The following is a 21,747-nucleotide window of genomic DNA, read 5'->3' on the forward strand; positions in this document are numbered from 1 at the left end:
GTCTTCAGTACTGACATCATAATGTCAGAGAAAAGGATTTCAAAAACAGGGGCCTCATCATATAAAAAAAAAAAAACTCTTTTCTCAATGTATGTGTAAAATCAGAAAACAATGAAAATACTTTAAGGTAGGGTCCAGCCTTGTCACGGCTGTAGCTGATAGTGACATGACATTTAACGTGCTAAGTATTTATGTGGGTAAATAAAATGTTGAATTTTACATTATGTTGCCAGGGAAATGCTACAAAATGATAAAAAATTTGTACTATTTCATGTGAACAGCTTATACTTTTACACAAAGAGTCAAACTATTTGTCATTTACACACATACTTTTACTTACATGGAACTATTACCTATTTTTCAGTGGGTACTGTAACCATACCATGTATTTCATATGATGAAAAAACATGCCACAACTAACAAATTATTCATCCGACAGGAAGATCTTGTACTTCACTGTCTATGAACAGCTTATTAGGGTCTTTGTTTGTCAAGCCTAAGCATTCAATCTCTCATTTACTGGTTATCTTCACTGCTATTGTATTGATTACTCCCTCCATAACAGTTATGTGTGTGCCAAAAACTGAGCAACCATGTGTTTATTTTGTAAAGCACTTTAAGCCCACCTTAATGGAGGGAAAAGGCATGCTAAAAAATCACAGGCTTATTTTTATGTTGCTACCCTGGTCCACAAGAAATTTGTTTTAGTTTAAAATTCAACCATTCTTAACAGAATCCTTTTTGATACACCCCTTTTTTTTGCAAATAAAAAAAAAATAAGGTGTATCCAAAGGTCTTCCCAAAAATACTTCTCAACACACCATTGCCTGGTCAAGATATTTATACCAACTTTTTCATTTTCTTCTTTTTGTATTTGTCAGTTGCAGGGATTAAAAGTGCATATTCAATTCACAGACATGAAGCTAAAAGTTTTTTTCTTAACCCTTTATAAATCGATTTTTTTTTAAAGGGATTATTTGCAGCTACCTTTTTTTTTTCAAAAAAGGGGAAGACGGCAGATAGATAAAGTAAATGTTTTTAGCGTCAGCTAGGAAATAAGGGGAAATAAAAGGTTTCAAAATTGGTCTAGCCAAAAGAAGCAGTATTAATAATACAAACTCAATATGGTGTTGTTATTTATATGAAGCATTATTCAGATACGTGAATCAAAAAGCAACCAGATATGTGATCCATATGGCACCATCGAATCCACAGAACTGAATAAGAAGTGGTTCCCTTATAAGATTTCCCATGATGACCAAAACAAAAATGCACTTCATTCTTTTTATACATATGGCCACTAAACAACTGACAAATGCTACTGATTACTTTTCACTAAAGAAGTGTGTCAACTAAGTAGCACAGAGCACCAATAAAAGTTTATGTTATCTTTGTAGCATAGTCCAGGTTTGCAGCCAAATATATCTAGGTTTTTCAAATGCAACAATGCTTGCCAAAAGCGGTAAATATAGAAGGCCAAAGATTTTTTTTAACAAAAACCAATATACTAGAAGGGTTCTATACACAACTGTGCTTTCAAAATCTGGATGCTGCTAGCATGATAATTGCACAGTGCCATGGAGCAGATGAGGCAAAACAAATATGAACGACTAGAATAGTTAGGGAACTGAGGGAGATGGGTATCTTGGTGAAGCACACTGAGCACGGATGGGACAAAATGTGTTGGACATGCAGTATCCATCACTGCTAAGGACCAATAAGAAACAAGAAACTTTTTTCAGGGCGAGGATGGTTTAAAAAAAAATACTAGTACAGTGTAAACTGTTTTCATTTTTCTCAGTGCTTTTTATATCTTATCTTGTCTGCCCTATATATTTTGTAAGTAAAAGAGTCATTAGCACTAATGTGTAATAAGTAAAATAGTCATCCGGACTGATGCAGATGCAATGGACTCAGTGCCTCAGTTCATTTCTGACATCGTGACAAAGACAGTGCAAGAGCAGACATACAAACACACTGGGAATAATAAATGATCTTCTGTGCGTGTAATGCTACATTGTGTCATTTTGGCTGACAATAACAATCTTTACTACTACCAATGGGCAATTTAACACTGGAAAATGTGCTCAGTTAATATATATCATATATAGCTCTAGTTACAAAGAAAAAATATGAACAAGTGACACAATATTATATCTAGCCCATTCATATGCAAACCTAAAACATTACACACACACAAAAATGACAAAATATCTGTGATTAAGCAGCTGGACTCCTGATGGCATGAACAACTTCAGCTGCCTATTGATTCTATATACAGGCATAGCATAACATTTAATAATACAATTTCTGCAATTAGCACTTATTCAGGTATTGACAAACTGAGGGAAGCTATCCTATTTGTTGATCGCAAAAAAGAAGCTAAATCCCTCTGCTTGATATCAATTATTTTAGAACTGATATGGACAATTCTGTTCAGAATATTCCTCTCAGACTCTCAATAAATGACTGATAGAAACAACCTAAGATTACTTTGCTAACTAAAAAATTAATAAACTTACAGTTTAAGAAATTATTAGTGAAAGTTGTTTTTCCTCATGTACTCTGGTTAAAGTGTTATAGTACAAGCTCTTCTTATAGTGTGGACAAAAAATTACAAGAATAATTGCTTTGCCCCTTTGATTTCCTTGCGAAAGTGCTATAGTGAATGTCTGTAATCAAAAAAGGTGAAACTGCAAGAAAATTGCTACTTTTCTAAACTTTACATCATCATTGCTAAATTCTTCTAAGAAACTTTAAGAAGGATACAATGTTCACTTTAAAGTGTTGCTACATTATACAAGACTGTGAAAAGCTGAAGCTACCTAATTATAGTACTTCACAAAGGTCACTACTAGCAGTGAATGGTCATGCACATCTTCAAGTGTTGGTGGTAAGGTTTATACAGTAAACCATCAATCATGTGATTACCTGTATAGTGTGTTGTTCTTTTCTATTTAATGGTCAGTTGCAGATTGCAAAATGTAATTAATATTCACTTGTGCTGACCATAGCACTGTGAAGTTATTCTTTGTCATCTACTTTATCTGCTAACTCAAAATCTTCATCTGATATTTGATATTTGGGTGTCTGAACCCCCATATTCCTCAAACAGTTATGGCTTAGTATACTTCAATACTATGCAAACTTTATTATGCTTTCGGATAGTTTCATCAGTTATAGGACAGGAAACATAGCTGGCTTAGTTGCGAAAAAGCAGACCTCCTCAAGTGTGACAGACTACATATTATTAAAATACTATTTAAATAATATATACATAATATTACTAACCCTAACCCTCTGACCACTATATTGAGTATGCGATGACAGATTACAGGAACGTCAGGACAGCTTTTATCGCATGCTGAGTATGCCTTTTAGACAGCTATCTCTGTATACTTGGTATGGTGCGAACCAGGTGGAAAGAAGGAAGATGCACAGTAATGTCAGTAAGGTTATTTCAACAACACTTCAATGAACTATTTGCATATGTCAATAAAGTTTTAAGTTTTCTGTAACACAGCTTACATTCTGACCGCATGCCTACTGCAAGGCACTTTTGTAGACGACAATACTGGCAGCGATTGCGGTGCAGCTTGGTCACTGGGCAGTCCCTCGATCCTCTGCATGCATAGCCTAATTGTTTGCGTATGCTGCGCTTAAAGAATCCCTTGCATCCTTCACAGCTAATAGCCCCGTAGTGTCGGCCTGCAACATATCATACAACACTAAACAGTTCTGCATGCCATTAAAGATTTGCTTATTCTTTGACATAACTATAAACAATATTTTGGATCTTTTTTTCCCTTTAAATTATAGAAAATTGTTTGATTCGCCTGCAGAACAATGATGTTTGTTGGTTTGTTTTTTGGTGTTTTATGCCATGCCAGCATTGTGTTGTAAATAATAACAATAAATGTTTATTTTATATAGTACAGAATCACACTCAGGAGAATGAACTAAGCGCTTGACACGAAAACTTGGGACAAGTGCTGGTCAGACAAAGAGCATAGGGTTATGGTAGGGATGATGGGGAAGAGAAGTTCAGAGAAATAGGCAGGACAATCGCCTTCAATGAAATTAGCACACAGACAGATTGTACTCAATACAAGCATAAATGGATAGCCACAGCAAAGAGTAGACCTGTCACTGAATAGCAAGTCTACCCTTTAGCCACAGATGCTCAGTGCCAAGGAGCTTACTTTGCCTCATGGAGTTCCTTATCGATTTCTGAGTACCAAGGTACACATTTTGATTGGCATATCAGACATCAGAAACACGGAGAATGATATCAAGACACTAGAGCAGGATACTGAAACACTAGAGCATATCGATACTGGAGCATGATATGAAGACACTGGACCATGATACTGAGATACTGAAGCATGATATTGCAACACTGAAGCATGATATCAAGAAACTGTGGCATGATTGCTGAAAATATATGGAGAATAGTATCTAGTTGATCAATGGATGCGAGGTGGTGCAGTCCTTTGAACAGATGTATACAAAATGCTTGTCTGTCAGTACAGTGCAGACAGTGTGTGAGATGAAATGCTGGAGCTGTTGGCAAACAAAATACTGTAATGGTCATGTAAGAGGTCAGAACAAAAATCTACAGGTTGCACTGAGATCTTTAGATCTGTGACAACCCAGTCCAAGGTATGGTCTTACTTGTGAGTTGTTGGGTTGCTGATTGAACAAAATAAAAGAGCTCTGTAAATGCACAGCTAATGAAATGAAATATGGAGGGCCATGAGTGAATACACAACTTCAAAAGCCATGTATAGAAACAACAGAGGTGTAGAAAAAGACAGGTACTTATCAAGTGATTACCTGCAGAGGACAACTATGTCTCCTTGACATGTAGGGTGGAGAAATGACTTTAGGCAATAGCCTATTTATGTTAAGTCAGCACAAACACTATCTTCGTCTTGTTAAGGCATGTTTCACTTATGACAAAGAGATCAAAATCGTGATTAGTGACAAACTCAATGTTTTCGGTATGCTTTTCTGAATGGAGTGCAAACAAGACAAATTGAGCACTTAAAAGTCCAATACTAAGGTGGGTGTTCATTTCTAAAATAGGAGAGACGTGGCAAAGGCTCAGGGAGGACAAAAGAGTCTGGACATATGGCAGTTAGAGATTCTTTGTATGAGCTTTGAAATGAAAGAAGCAATCAATGGAAATCAGGATGGGGTCACAAAGTACTTCATGTTTATTTCATTACTGTATGCTATAGTACTAAAGATTAACAAAAATTGCTCCAAAACAAGCTTCAAACATCACTGACATTCATTCAAAGTTAACAACTCTGATAGGGTTTATACAAATATTACTTTCAGAATTCTTTTTGAAATGGCAGCACAGACTTCAGCTTTATGATAAAACATTCAGTGGCAAGGATGTCAGTTCATGCCTGTGAAATAGCATCCATTCACCCTGCAAATGTGTTTTATATTGTCCATTGTTTTCTGTATACTTACACCCTGATACTAGGTTAGAATTGCCTGTTCTTACCAAATGAATTTAATGTCCTTTCTACTGGACAATTTTCTGAACCTGTTAAGTATATCATGACTGGTATTCATCATCCAGCAAGTTGATCAATTTTTAGTTGACATTGGAACGGAGTCTAATAATTTTCTGAGCGAGCAATGGCTATCCGTTTTGGAGTTGTTTTATCTTTTTGACATACAATGATAAATGTAAGGTGTTTTGTTTTGTGGAGGTGTTGTTTGCTTTTCCCCAGTGTTCAAATAAAAAGATGATGATAGGATCATATGCTCACTTTTAGGCAATAAGCATATTGTGGATATCTGGCAGAAGAGTGATCAGAATTTCTATGGTCTGTCACACTTGATACCCAGCACATCAAAATTACATGCTTGATGCCTGCAGCAAGGATTGGGTGCTTGCATTTCAGGTCACGTCCCCGTCTCTATCAGCTTTAACATTTAAAATCGTACTACTTTTTATGTTAAGCATAAATTGGATTTCTACTAGACCTCTGCTTCATCTTTACTGTGAAGTGCTACCCATTTTTCAGCTTCTCATAAACTAAAAGGAAAGAGAAAAAAAAAGCCAGACTGGTTTAAGGAAAGGCATAATGCACACACACCTGAAGCTCTGTCCCCACAGACCACACAGGGCTCATACTTGTGTTCAAACTGCTGCTTCTGACTGACCTTGTCCTGCACAGCACGCTGTTCTTCACGCAACCGTTCTAAGCGCTGAGCATGCTGCAGTTCCTGAAACATTAAGACTACTGTGTTACTGTGTGCTCTGCAATAGTTTCTGAAACATTAGGACACATAAGTTACTGTGTGTTGTGCTGCAGCTCTTGAAATACAAGCTATTCATAAATTACAGTGGATACCACAGTATGACATTTTCATTACTATGTTTGAGTTTTTGTCAGTGTCATATGATCATCACGTGATATAATATGTCATTTGCTATACCACACACAGACCCTGACCTTTAGGACAACTAACCTGAAATCCTTTCAGCGACAACCTGTAATCCTACACACACACACACACAAACCCCAAAACTGTAATCTTGATTTAATGAGTATAATCAGTCCTAGACAACATTAAATGAAAACTCTTGTTGGTTTTTCATTTCTTTGCAACAATTGTAATTAAATCTAGAAAATCACCTGTCTTTGCAAGAGCCTCAATGGTTGTTAATGACATGTTTACTTCTGGCTGTCTGATATCAATTTTGGAAAGAGATGCTGAGATATTGCTTCTAGTTTTAAAAATAAAACTGTACACTAATACTGTGTGGATTATAATACTGTACTAGTGTCAAGAGTATGTGGTGATTCAATCTTTTGAGAAAGCCACAAAGTTCTTATGTTTCTAGTTTTATAAATTCTCAGTAATAGTGTACCATTATTTTCTATTAACCTTGTGATTCCATTGTCACCACAGCAGCATAAGTTGTTTTGTGCTTACCTGATCTTTGCCAGGTTTCTTTTAGTCAGTTGTGTCTCACCTTACCATCAGCTGTCTTCTAAAGAGTGGGGGAGAGGGTGCATCTGTTGTCATTCTTCTTCGACAATTGTTTCAAAAGTCTTTTAGCTTGTTTGAATTTTGCTAATATCGTTCAGCATTTACCCCCATAGAGTATGACCCAGAGGACACTGCTTCTGTAGATTCTTAATTTTGTACTCCTGCTTAGAACATTGTTTTTTCCAGATTTCTTTCAATATGGCATAACACGGCGTAAAACACCAAACTCCCCCCCCCCTCAATATGGCATAATTTTGATTTGCTTTCATTAGTCTGCTCTCCTCAAAAGTACCTTTATCAGCTGCCAAGATATGCCAGTTCACAAACTTTTCCCACATCTTTGTAGCCAAACGTAATGGGATCTGTTGACCTGGCAATGTCTCCTTTTTTTGGCCTATTTTCACTTTTAAGTCCTATTTTGATGCAGTTTCATTTAGCTTGTCAATCCTCTCTTGTGAATCATCTTGTTAGATGGATAGCAAAAGAAAGTCTGTAAGATTAAAGTTCTTATGGCTATTTTAGTAGTGAAGTGTTGAGCAGAGGTATCTTTCTATCTTTTGTTGTTTCGTTCACATGTATGAACATAATGATGAGAGAATATATCCCTGTTTGACACCGTATGCAACAATGAAGTTGTTGACTAGGTAAATTTTCTACAAACCACCTGACAATGAAACAATATATATATATAGTGCTCTTAGGACTTTAACTAAGCCTGAGTGATTCATGTTTTTTCAGTCACTGAACACAGTATAGAGAGCTGTTTTCATTCTGTGCTGCAATCTGCCTTAAGAGGACAGTTTCTTCCCTTCTTCTGGAGTTGCTCCTGTATCTCCCATTTTTTGGAAGGTCCTTCAAATCTTTTTTTCGGATTTTTTTATCTGCAGTCTTCATGGCACTTGGGGTCATATATGAATGTTCTTGTATTTCTTGTAGCCCTCCTCTTTACTTTCTTGTCTTATTTGAATCTTTTCTAGCATTGCTCTCCTTTATTTTCTCTTTCTAAAAGTATTCTTCTGTTATCCTCTCTATGAGGCAAAGAGACTAATGTCTGTTTGATCTCTTTCCTCTGCTCTCCATGTTTTCTGTTTGTCATGTTTCCACAGAGATCCAAATCAATTTCATTTTTGATTATATGTAGCCATTGATTTGCTTCTTTCATGATTTGGTTAAAGTAGCTGATTGTCATTTATATGTCATCACTGATAATTCTCTGGGTTCTTTGCTATTGAGTTGAATGGAATACAACTGATGGGAGAATGGTTTATAATAATGGTACTCTGTCTTGTTGAAAACACATGCGCACACACAAAGAGTGCACATATATTAACCATGGACAACACAGGACTGCAGTGAGGAGTTCAAGAAGTATTGCACTGAAAGAAGAAAGTCTTTAATACCCTCTTGAAACTTGCAACAGGCTGAATGGTTCAAACTGAGAATGGCAGCAAGTTCTACAGTCAGGTTCCAGCATAAGAGAAGTATCGCCTGCCAGCCTTTTGGTGCAAACTTTTGGCAGAGGTAGGGTAGCGTAGTCTATCGAGGAATGAAGATATCTAGATGGAGAGTACATTAGACACAGAGGCAGTAAAGGAACCACTGATGAAGCTCTGACGTATCACAGCCACCTTGTAATCTACTTGGACTTGAATGGGCAGCCACTGAAGCATACAGAGATTACACTTTCTTGACAAGGACAAAGTATGTGTGGAAGTTCTAAACTCTTTGTAGTTTGTCAGTTAAATGATGTGGACAGCCAGTGAGGAGACAGTTGGAATGATCAGCTCTGGAAAGAACTGGTGAACAAACCAATACCAGATAGCCTGATGACACTGATTTGATAAATAGCTGCATTTGCTAAATGACAAATGAGTTATATTGTGGTCTCGGAACATCATTTGAGATGACATTGCTCAGACTGCAGACAGAAGTGAAGGGATGTTATGAGTCCCCGCCATGATGGAGGATGGTACTCAAGATGACTAATAAGGGATGTAATTCTTGAAGGACCTCTGGTAATTTTTCTGTTTGATTTAGTGTTTCAATATTCCAACAACCTAAAGCAATGGGTTTCCTGATACAGCCAGTCAGCTGTCAGTTTGTCAATATCTTTGCAGCTTTGGTCCCAGCTTTCATAACTTGTTACCTGGTCTGTCTCTCCACTGTCACTTGTTTTTTGTTTTTGTCTTGTCTCTAGTAATCATTTCTATAACACTTTCTTTTCATCGGAATTGTTAGCCCATTGCTCAGCACCCTGTGACCTGGAGGACTGGCACATTCTACTTTGTCCGGTGTCCATCCCTTCTACATGTCCAGCATGGGTAGCCTCTCTATTAGGAACTTACAGTTTTAGTTGGCATAGCTCTAAGGGTCATCAAAATGCCATACTTTCACAACACTGCATGCCATTCATCCTAGATACTGTAGCTACTATTAAGTGCAATTTTAATATAACATTTGCAATTATCACCTTATCAGACATATGGCAAGCATGTCTCTATGCCATAGCACTATGCACTATTCAATTACTATGCTACATACTTTATGGCCTCCTCAATCATGATATATGATCATCATAACATCTGACATAACCTAAAGGTACTCTCACAACATGATTGCTAGTCTACTTGCTAAATGTTGAATCAGGAAGATGCATATTTAGAATACAATAAGCTGCTGTTTTTGCAATTTACACCATACATCACCTACATGATACAAAACTCCTATGTACCATACCAGTTACACTATGGCATAAATATTAAACCACTGCAATTTTCCCCTTTTCACAAAAATATATTTATTTCCAAAAGACTTCTTAAACTTTTTGTTGTAAAATGCTAATTATCTTGGTACATAATAAAAAGTTTACTGATTTTTAAAGAGGACAGCCTGGTATAACTTTGCATTGTTTGGCAAACACAGGCAAGATAATGAGAAGCAGTACACGAATATCCATGTTTTCTTTCGGTACATATGCTGCCCATTGCATACCTATGTGCGGTTTGCATATAAGTCACTTACTTTGAGTTTGGAAGCCCAGTCTATGGAAGAGATGCTTGCAGAAGGCACCTGCACCACTTGAGCAGCATCCTTTAATTTACTTGCAAGGTCAGCAGCACTCACACCTGACACCACCACTTGTGTTCCATTGGACATCACTGCCTGACCTCCCTGCTAGCAACATTAAACATCTGACAGGGCACATCTTGTGGCAGTTTTAAATGACAAAATATCTAGCATCATTCCTATCCCTCCTATCATCAACACTAAACATCTGACAGGAAATTTCTTGTGACCTTAGCTTTTAACTGTCAAAGTATCCTACATTATTCCTTCTCACCCTGCCATCAACAAAACTTAAAAGTTAAATACCCAACAAGATGCCTCTATGTTTTGTAGTAGCTTATGAGGAAAAACACAAGATTTTAAAAATGCAGCATCCTTCTTTTTCATGTTATAATAAGAAAAGAAAGCAAGTGCAATGCCAAAACCAACTTATAAAGGTGGAACAAAACTATTCTAAAATTTGTGACCATTCCTTCAAATATCCATCAACAAGATAAAAGGTAATTATGTTAACACTACTTTTAATAATAAAAACAACAGAGTACATTCCCTGCCTATGATGGTAAGCTCAAGGTGCTTCACATAAGTTATGTCACATAAGCACACATTTATCAACTGGGTATCAAATGCATCATAAAAAACTATTCACCACCATTCAAACAGTAGCTCTCCACCTTTCTCACACTCACACACACACACACAGTGGTAACACTCACAGAGCTCTGTGGGGTGGTGAATGACACAGGAATTGTCAAAGCCCCCTGAGCTAGAGCAATGGGAAGAGTTACTGCCCCCTGTGAGGTGGTAGTGCCAGAACCTGACAGGGGTGGGTTAATGACATGAATCATTTGTTCTGCACCCAGGCTGTTGCCTCCGGTATCCATCACAATTACTTGTTGCCGAGCTCCCCGCCCAGATGAGGTCGTTTTTCGAGAATTTCTCTCAGATGCCATGCATTCCTTAAAAATAATTCCAGCTAAAAGCCTTGTTTTTCTGCACAATAGAAAAATTGAATATATTAAATTATTTTACTTACATTTCTTAATCTTTTCAGCACAAAAGTTAAAATCAATTATTTTAGAAGTTGCAAATATTAGAAAGTACAGCATTCCTGACTAAACTTTAGAAACGTTTTGGAGTCTAGCCTTACTTCTTCCATTAACTTTAGAAATGTCTAGAGTCTGGTTTCATTTGTTCCATTAACTTTAGAAATGTCTAGAATCTGATATTACTGGGTCCATTAACTTCATTTACATATTTACTGACTCTTCGCTCACTTGAGGTTCAAAGTTAAGATTCCCCACTGCACAACCAAATGCCCTCTATAGCAGTGGTTCTCAAAGTGTGGTCCGCGGACCACTAGTGGTCCGTGGGCATAAGTTAGGTGGTCCGCGGCTGACAGTCGTCATGTCAGCAAAGTGATGTTTAAAGTGATGCATTCCTCGTATTAACATTTTAATTACAAATAACTAGGTAGTTTTATGTCAACATATTACTAGACTACTTTTACAAAAGGACATTAAGTTTTGAATTAAAATGAAACAAATGCGCCAATTTAAATTTGAAATTCATAGTACAGACTGATTTTTAGGCCTTGGTGGTCCGCCATATTTTTTACTTAGGCCTTGGTGGTCCGCCGTAGGTTTTACTTAAGTAAAGTGGTCCGCGGTCCGAAAAACTTTGAGAACCACTGCTCTATAGGGTACAAAGATTCAAAGCATGTTTTTAGTTTGCTATATTCCTTACTAAGTTAAAAAAATCTGAGATTTTCATATATTTTATAAATCACACAATTCAAGTAAAATGATTGCTCTCAGTACTAGCTATCATTAAAAACTACAAAATGACTACAATATCCACAGGCAGAAAGAATAACTAGAAATCAGTCAACAAAGGACTGTTGTCACATAAAGGGCAGGGCAGAACAGTACTCAATCAATCAGGAAAAGAGTATACCCAGGAAGCATTTAAATACTGTCACATACAGGGCAGGGCAGGACAGCACTTAATCAGGAAAAGAATTCACTCAGGAAGTATTTCAATGCTGAGAGAAAGTGTGATCTCACTTGCAAGGAAAAAGAATTCCGCAAATGGGAGGATTTAATGGCAGCTTCTTCTCCTCTGTATGGCTTTGAAAACTGGCTGAATCACATGGAAGTAGTTATATAACTGCTAAGAGGCTTCTCTACCGACTTTTGATGACCAGCAGCAGTCAGCCATATAGAGGTCACAAACTCCTTGAAGTTGATGGGGATGCTACAGATGTAGCTACTAGTCATTCAACAGTGGACTATGCTGGTTTGAATCTACTCTGTCTGGAAGCCTGTTGGTGAGGTCAAGGTTCATTGTTATCGATGGCAAGATCAGTACCTTTTGCTAAGTATTGAAAGATGGTCAAAATGTGGTCTTAGCAGTTGCCAAACTTCTTGTAATCCCAGACTGTTTCATGTCCTCAGCTAGTTCCATCACTCCAGTTATTTTAGGGCTAGATAACCACTGAGTTGCTCTGCTGGCTTTGGCTTAGTATAATATCTCAAGACATTTATCTCCCTTTATGGTCGTCACCCCTGGCAGCATGCATTAATGACTTGGTTACATGCCATATCAGCAAACATTTGGATGTCATACTTAAAATGGACACTTTGCATATTATTCAAAATCTACATGTATGATTGACAATACACATAATGCTGTCAATGCAAATATTTCTGTCAGAAGTCATACGATGACCAACCACTAGTTTAAAGAGAGATTGACAAAAACACACTCAGTATCTAATTTAGGAAACTACAATAACCCCACACACACACACACAAGACTTACAGAATTTATCTCCTAGGATCTTAGTTAAATTAAATAATTCAATAACATGACAGTTTTGATTAACCATTATGAGGTTTCCTTCCTCATAATAAAAATAAACATCCCTTGTAAATTGCAATCACATTTAGTTGTGCATTTAACCATAGCTGCATTACAGCAGAACAGCATGCTGCCATAATGTACCTATAACCAAGCTACATTACTAGCCTGAATGAAACAGCAAAGCATACTGCCATAATGTACATATTATCACAGCTGCAAGTGGCCTTAAGGTCACCTCTGGCTAGTACAAAGTCAAGGCCAGTAAAGTTGATCAAGTAATTATCATGTGGAATAAATAAATTGTGGTGACGATTGGTTCTGCAGACAGGCATTGCATACCTGCAGCCAGACAACAAGAGTGAAATCTTACATGACAGTAGATGATCAGATTTAGAGGATGTGGGATACCTTCCCAAGGATTTGCTGATGACAAAAGGTTGCCAAGTCCCTCTGGTTCTGGTGATCTTGGAACAGATGTTAACAAGGGAGACATGACTTTATTCTCGGTCACTATGGAGAGGCTGTGGAACTAAAAGATGAAAGAAAAGGTGATGAGACTTTCAATGAAGGACTGATAGAACCAAGTGAGGATAACAGAGCTGACAAAGATTTGAGTTTCAGTAGAAGGTAGAAGCATTGTTGACTTTCATGGAGGAGGATGTCCGTGCTGATGTTCCACTTAAGCTTAGCTTGTTATCGAAGATAGTACTTAAATATTTATGTCAACTATCTTGATGGCATCATCATGGATAGTACTGATGACAAAGTCAGGAAGAGCACCACTGTGAACATGTTCACTATCATAAAAAAGACAGCAAGGCAGTCATCAGCAACTTTTATAAGAAAGCTCTTATCTGTAGTATGGAACGTGCAGCAATAGTGCTTATTGTGCATTGACTGCAACATATTGGATGCTCAGCATTACCATTTTCTGTACCTATCCATTGCTCACACTTAGTCAGACCTGTGAGACTTGTAAACTTGATAATTATACCAACACAGGTCATTTTTTAAACATGCATGCATTCTGCAGCTTTTTCAATGCTGTTTTTTTCACCAAGTGTGATCTTTATAATCATATTACATATACAAGAGAATGCTGTCTAAGCAAATTCTTCATCTAATTAACTGCATGGACCTACACTACCTACTACTTCCATACCTTAAAATGGGTTCTTTTGGGATAAATTTGCATGGAGCAGATATACCTGATTCTCATCAAAATAATTCACCGTTTGTTGCATTTACTGGCATGACATGATTTCCAAGGGTTCTTTTGATATTGCATTGGGGCATGTATCAAGTTTGGGCTGAACGATTCTGTCTTACGGGTGTAAATAAAACAAATGTCACCACACTAGTTTGACATATGGTGTAGCACTTAGTAATTATGTGCAGCATCCATCACCTCATTTTATTTAATGGTACGAATGAAATACATAAAGCAACGTTGGCGACATTGCTTAGTAAAATTTACTGTCCTGTCTGGTCACTGACCGATGATTTGCATAAAATATGCATGTAACCTAGTTCTCGACATGACCATGAGCTAAAGGACAAAGGTCGAACAAAATCGATACATGATGGGGAAAAGTGTTACAGAAAAAAATGACCTAGTTTTCCTCCTGTGCTGTCTTCAGCCGCATAAGCTCACCAAACAATATGTTTAATGTATTTAAACCTATCAAAAATAAGCGTTTTTAGAGGGAAACAAGAGATCGAAAAGGTACGCTATGGTCTCTGACCGTGTCAATGATATACAAACAGGCAGAGGTCATGCACCTAGCCCATGTGGCTGACCGGCCGTAAGAGGTTATGTTTACAGCACCAAGCAAATGTCTAAAAAACAACAATAAAGCACAAGGTCTGGACAAAAGTACCTCAAGGCACATATTTATCGACAGATGCTGCCACTGCGCAGTTTGCCGTCGGCGGATTAACAGCTACCGATAGTATTTCTTGTTGTTTCCCTCTGAGACTGAAGCCAGGAAATGGCGGCCTGAGAACAAGATGCGTTTGTGTATGGCTTTTGACTGAAATCTTTTCAAAACGCTTCCCAAAATGAATGAATTAAGTGTATACTGATACAAACACTCAAAAGGAACCATACCTGATATTAAAATGTCATCAGTGCGAACGTTTTCTCGATAAATTATATTCTATCTTCGCAGACAGGAATAAAGGTCAGAGGTTGTGACCTATGCCGAGCGACGCAAGAACCCTAACAATTTGATTGGTTGAAAATTACGTCAAATATTTCAGTCTCGAGCGATACCACGAGGAATGGCGGGATGACACGCGCCGAAGGACTTGAGCTTCTGTCGCTACACAACAATGTTAGGTACACCTACACACACGCACCCTCATTCCTGAAAGTCCGTGCCTGCAGACTTCTGTGTATATACCACTTCGGACTCGAGGCTGTAAGCGCTTGTTGTGTCACGTAGAAATTAAGTAGGTTCATCGAGAAGCAGATGATATTTTGGCATAGTACGTCTGACTACTGTTATTTCACCAGCTTCATTTATGTTTGTTTTTGTTTACTGCTACTAGACTTCCATCAAACGTGTTGTGTTTATTACTGTACTTCCATCTCTCATGTTGTGTTTACTTCTGTACTCCCATCTCTCGTGTTGTGTTTACTATTGTACTTCCATCTCTTGTGTTACTACTAGACTTCCATCTCTCATGTTGTGTTTACTACTACCATCTCTCATGTTTGTGGAGTAAGTTGATGATTTAAGTATTTTATGAAACTTTCTCGAAAGTAATAGTTATTCCATAATAGCCCATATTATGCCGTCGATAGAACCACGAGGTTTTTGGTTTGTTTTGAACAATCAGCTGCCTGATATTTTTCAATTTTCCAATTCCAGTTTTCTCGTTCTCTCTCTAGCTGAAGTAATGATGCAAAACCCACTTTCTCCATATCCCCAGTTGCACGAAAGTGTTTCAGGACAGACTAGAACATAAGCTGCAGGATCTAATTCAAAAGGAGACAGTAAATCGACAGCCATTTGTGAACCAGACTTATGCCAGTTTCTAATGACAAAATACCTTTGGTTAGTACTTCCAACTCAAGATTTTTTGGGTTGTAGACGGGTAGGGATATTTTTATAGAGGCTTTAGTGCTTGTCAGCCCAGTAAACGTTCCACACCCAGATAGAAATCACTTCACAGGATGGTACTATCAGAACTTTGCTTTATTGACAGTGACACCTATCCCTATTTCACATCCCATCTCACCTTTAATAAAGACTTAACCCAGTTAGTGCAAACTACAACTTCTAATTGCTATGTGTTACAAAAATGTCACATCATGTCATTATTAGGTTATGTCATTTTTGTTATTATCATCATAGCCTTGCAGTGATGTCCCTTGTCATTCTTCTTTCTTTGATAAACCATATGGCATACAAGTATGCCGAGAGCCAGCATGGTACCCCCCTACAGGGTCTGAGACAAACGGCCTTTTCGGGCCCCTTGTAATTGTAAATTATTTTCCCAGTATATAATGACATGCTTACAATTTGATTGTCATTCTTTGTCAGTTGCTGCTTCCAGTACATACCCATTCTTTGTCAGTTGCTGCTTCCAGTCCATACCCAGTTTTTGTCTGCTGATGCAGTACCTTCTATGTTGAGGCAGTTGTCATCCCAGTGCTGAAGAAATTTAGTCTTGATCCTAATGACCTAAAATTATTGCTTTGTCTCAAATATTTATTTCCTTTTAAAATAGTCAACAAACTTTAAAGACTTTGGCATTCAGCTACTAAACTTAATATGAAAGCATAACTCTACTACACTTCTACTAATAAAATATATTGCCCTGGATACCTGTGCAAGTGCATGTTGAGTGCAATCTATCACAGCCCTTCCCCCCTAATTTCAACATTTTATCCTTAATATTCTTTCACTGTATACACCTGTTCAGCAAATTCACTTCCTCTAATCATAACATTCTCAGCACCCCTGAGATACCTACTGTTTTGGTGAGCAGGCCTTGTCACATATTGGTTCAAAGCTGTAAAATTCCCTTTTATATTATCATTGTTACATTGACTTTACCAAACACTTTAGGAAGGCTTTACAGATGTACCTGTTCAAGAAATACTTTTAAGAGTACTAGTTCTTTTTCACTTTGTTTCTCCAGTTTCTGTGTTTGTACTAATGCGCATGTACATGTGTGAGTGTGTTTATACAAATGTACCTGTAGGTGTGCATGTGTGTTTTGGCATGTGTGTTTTGGCTTTCATACATCTCTTGTTCTTACTCACACTGCAGTATAGTGTCAAAACCTTTAGGCCTTCACATGCCAACTATGCACAAAATGCAAGTAGGCATTATTGACACTCGCTAACAACTGTTTGCTGTTTAACCTTTTAGAAAGAGAGTGTGTGTGTTGGTGGGGATGATGGAGAACAGAGAAAGAATGTGCTTGTGTGCCTAGCTTTCTTGCATGCTGAAGAGCACCCATCAGGCTGCAATTTTAACTTTATAGCATTGCTTTTCACAGTGATGCTTCTCAATACAACATAGTGTACATGACCATACATCAGCAAACAGCCATATCAGGAAACTGGTGAAAAATGAGGGCTTTTCGTTAGCCAAGTGTGTCTGGTGTAAATAACTCTCTTTACAGTCAGTACTTGTTTTTATGGTTTGTGTACATGTTGCATTTTTTTAAAACATAATTTCTTCACACATGCACTCGGTCAGGGATATTTAACAGGAGCTTTTTCTTGTGGCTGGTTGGTGATATATCAATCGCCATGTTGAAAAATGTCTTATCAAGCCACACCTATGGTAGAATGCATCTACGCTAGTTGTATTTAAAGGTATTTTGTTATGTAAAAACTTGTGTTGAAACATTTTTTGTCTCAGCTTTGTTTTTGAAATGTGCTTTTAGAAATTTTTCATTTAAAACATTTAGTGGTCTGTCTTTTGTTAATTTACCATAAATATTGAAGAAAACCAAGAAACTAATGTTTCGATTTATGTGTACAGATTGATTATTAATGTGCATAGACACATACACTCACTGTGCCACCTAGCAGGGCATGTGTGTAATGTCTATTGTATATGGTTGCATGTTATCCACAATCTTACCTGGTGACTTACTCTGAATCTGACTGGTCTTATGTAGTGTGTCTGCACATGCATGCATGAGTGAATGTGAATGACACTGACTTTGTAAAGCATATTTGATCCCTAACTAATGTGTGCTTTTAGTTGTGGGGGGGGGAAGAGCTTTAAAAATATACACTTTCACTATGTCTTAATTTTTATGTATTTTTTTCTTATTGTAGTTCTAAAATGAAATGTCAGCACCATTTGATGATGGTGCTGATTGTGTCATGGAGTGGTGGCGGCTTTGCAGCATATGAGTGGAACAACAATGACATGGCCATCCAACATGTGGCTGCATTTTTGCACAACAACCCTCATTTGAAGCAACTGTGTTTGAAGGATGATGGTTGTCCTTATAAGGTGTGCACATTCCAGCATCATCCAGTGACCATGTCAAAAGGTTTTATGTTCATCATTAAAGTGCTGTGAGCCTTCTTTCATTGATATTTAATGCAAAATTGGTGAACTAGACTGAACTAAGCTAAATTGTTTTGCCAAAACTACATTTAACGTGTTTGGAACAACTGTTTTTCATAAGTTCTGTGATATTCAAGAAATACTAGTAAGTAAAAGTTATAGTGTTTAATAATAATGATCTGTGATGTATAAAGCACATAATCACACTAAGGAGTATGCTCTTGTCGCTTTGGACAAGTAGGAGACATGGACAGAACACAAAGGATGGAAGGAGAAGCAACCATGCAGACAAATAATAAAAGACAAACATAAAAGACACAAAAGGGAATAAGGAACAAATAATAATGATGGAGAGTGTCATAAACATAAATCTGCAGAGAAAGATGAGCTGGTGGACACATCAGTGGGCTGCAATCACAATTATTAACAGCTATGTTGATTGGTGTAAGGAGCAGATTTTTAGGGCATGTTCAAGGAATTAGATGGTGGACATGGAAGGAATGAGAGTTCCACCATTTTTTGCAGCACAATAACTAAAATTTTGGTGACCATAGGTGGTTGGACTAGTGACAGGTTCAGTCATCAGATGAAGAGCAGAATAGTCCAGTTGGAATGAATGGGAAGAGATGTTCAGAGAAATAGTCAAGATATGAGACATAATAACAAAAACACAGCATAGACAGTTTGAACTGAATGCAGGAACAGACAATTTAGGAAAGGAGTGGCGTTCCATTTTCTAACTCTTATGTCCAGAAGTGCAGCAGAGTTCTGCATTTCTGGAATTCAGGAAGAAGATACAAGTATCTTGCAGGTAATTAAGCCAAGATAGAACAAACACACAGACAAGAGTGGCAGTATCGCATATAGAGAGAATGCTTTACAGGATGCTGATATTATGGAGCTCATAATAGGCAGACTGACAGATGAACCTATCTATTAAGGTCATCTCTGCAGTAATCCAAGATTTCGGACAGACGACAGAAGGTAATGTTGGTGTCGCCCACCATGACATGCTTGGGTACTTGCAGTACTGATGAGCAATCAACAATTTCTTCTTGAGCAGAAGAGGATGTCTGTTTTATCATCGTTTAGTTTTTATTCTCTGTCATCAACATAGAATTGATGAGAAATATAATGAGGCTGGATGCATGATAAAGGTTGTTTTGTGTACAAAACAACAGAATGGACCTCACAAAAAAGGGGAGTGTCATGGGATGTTTGACCATTGATGAACACCGTCTGAGTCCTATCAGTTAGGAGTGGAACCATCATAGTGCAGATCCAAAAATTCCAGAGAGGATGGGAAGTCTTTGAAAGAGCAGAAGTGTCAAATGCGGCAGACAGGTAAATCAGAGTAAAGCCAAAACATCACTGTCAGGGGAAGATAATGAATATGTCCGTGATTACTTTAATGGAGTAGTTTCAGTACTGCAAAAAGGCCAATATGCTGACTGAGCCTGAGGGATGAGGTGATATTCCTGTAAGTAAACTCAGAGCTGTGTCAAAACCATTTTCTCCTTCTAAATTATCTAGCAGAGGAAAGGCAAGTTTCAAACTGGGTGGTAGTTGTTTAACACATTTATGTAAAGCCTGGATTTCTTAAGAAGCCTCCTCACCATGGCAGTATTTATTAAATATGGGAAAACAACTTTTGACAAACTGACATTAACAATATTTGTAGTGGCAGGAAGTAGAGCATCGAAGCATTCTAGAGGAAAGCTTGTGGGTATGCTTGGTTTTGTGAATGATCGCCTTGATATCACCCTTGAAGATTGGTCAAAACTTGGTAGGAGAGCAGCCCAAGGGAGAACGTCACAAGAAGAGATGTTGTCAGGTGCTGACATTAAGTCTGGGTATGATAAAATGTCTGAGATCTTACTAGTGAAAACTCACTGAAAACTTGCGGCAGCTGTTAAAGGCAGTGGGCAGTGATGGTGTTGTGACAAGTCCAGTCATTCAGCTGCAGATGTCAAAACAGCTTCTTGGAAGAGGTGCAGTTAAGTATCTGGGACTGAAGACTGTTTAGTCTGTGTGTACACAATGTTCAACACATTGTTTTGTCGATCACTCTGTGGATGTTGAGTCCAGTCTTCAGTCAGACACATTCAGCTCATCAACGAGTGCACTTCAGGTCACGGAGTTTGACATAAATCTGTGGACTGTCATATGAGACTTTGAGACCCTGGAGCATGATCATCAATACTTTACACAGGACACTGTCAAATTGATCGACACAGTGGCTGGTGCAGTGCTCTCAGCAGTTGTGGTTTGAAAGCTTGTTTATCAATACTGCAGAGAGAGCGAGTGAATCTAAAAACTGGTGCCGACGATGGACATTTGCAGTCACGTTTGATCTGTACGCAATAGTTGTCTGACAACCAATCTTGAGAAACATTGACAGTTCACTTATCGATCATCAGGTAGAGACTAAAAGTTTGTTCAGATGGGGTCTATATATTGCAGAGCAGGTACATTGAACAATATGGAGGCAAAAAAAGAGATGTATGAATTCAAAAGATGTATCTGAAAATGACAAAGTAGTTGTAAAAGACTTTGAGGTACTTGATATTGGCTTTCAGTAATGAGGTACTTGACACTGGTTTTCAGTAATGAGTACTATCAATGTTTATGGACATGTCAAGGTGTTGATGGTAGTGATTTTCAGGATTGTGATGGTTACAGGAGGGGTTGAGGTCAAGTGTTGGAGAAGGGAACTGCTGGGGGTATGAAAATGACTGCAACAATGCGGACAAGCTGCCAGACTGTCCTGGTGATAGTCAGAACTGGTGAGGATTATTAATTTCTTTTTTTTCTGGAGTTAAGACCCAGAAACTCTAGAAATAGTTGAGATAGTTTCTAGAATATCTGATGCAAGAAATGTTGCTCAGCTTGACCAAATACATTAACTCCTTATTAACATGTTGCAAGTTTGCAACCCTATGCTCCTCAAGGAGTAGCAAGGATTAAACTAACCTCAACAACATAGTGCCCAGCATGACCAAATAATTAACTCCTTGACAACATGGTGGTTAGGAGTTTTGCTGTCCTAAGATGCCTGCCAAGTCCACAGTGGTAGTATCATGTGCTGGTAGTCCGATCCCTTATGTGGCTCTATTCTAGACCAGTGGTTCTCAAAGTATTTCGGACCGCGGACCACTTTACTGAAGTAAAAAATATGGCGGACCACCAAGTCCTAAAAATCACTCTGTATATGAATTTCAAATTTAAATTGCCGCATTTGTTTCAT

At 37.8% G+C, this 21,747-nt stretch overlaps 2 protein-coding genes across 5 annotated transcripts in view; one reads left to right on the plus strand and one right to left on the minus strand.

The window, feature by feature from the left end:
• LOC112572923 (orphan steroid hormone receptor 2-like) overlaps window positions 1–15,173 on the minus strand; it is a 42,250-nt gene extending 27,077 nt beyond the window's left edge. Inside the window, exons 1-5 of the mRNA XM_025252914.1 lie at window positions 15,065–15,173; window positions 10,806–11,082; window positions 10,045–10,194; window positions 6,123–6,252; window positions 3,529–3,708 (exon numbers count right to left, since the gene is read on the minus strand). Coding sequence (XP_025108699.1) covers window positions 3,529–3,708; window positions 6,123–6,252; window positions 10,045–10,194; window positions 10,806–11,042 — 697 coding nt within the window. The 5' untranslated portion in view covers window positions 11,043–11,082; window positions 15,065–15,173. The remainder of the gene's footprint in view (window positions 1–3,528; window positions 3,709–6,122; window positions 6,253–10,044; window positions 10,195–10,805; window positions 11,083–15,064) is intronic.
• Window positions 15,174–15,225: 52 nt separating this feature from the next.
• LOC112572924 (EGF domain-specific O-linked N-acetylglucosamine transferase-like) overlaps window positions 15,226–21,747 on the plus strand; it is a 47,546-nt gene continuing 41,024 nt past the window's right edge. The window contains exons 1-3 of one of the 4 annotated variants that reach the window (XM_025252918.1): window positions 15,226–15,377; window positions 18,263–18,443; window positions 21,183–21,286. In XM_025252918.1, coding sequence (XP_025108703.1) covers window positions 18,270–18,443; window positions 21,183–21,286 — 278 coding nt within the window. In that variant the 5' untranslated portion in view covers window positions 15,226–15,377; window positions 18,263–18,269. Of the gene's footprint in view, window positions 15,445–15,841; window positions 16,017–18,262; window positions 18,444–21,182; window positions 21,287–21,747 lie in introns of those variants that run through there. The other 3 variants (XM_025252915.1, XM_025252919.1, XM_025252917.1) reach the window with 3 other exon arrangements.

Source organism: Pomacea canaliculata, linkage group LG9, assembly GCF_003073045.1.
Source record: "Pomacea canaliculata isolate SZHN2017 linkage group LG9, ASM307304v1, whole genome shotgun sequence".
Taxonomy (NCBI): domain Eukaryota; kingdom Metazoa; phylum Mollusca; class Gastropoda; order Architaenioglossa; family Ampullariidae; genus Pomacea; species Pomacea canaliculata.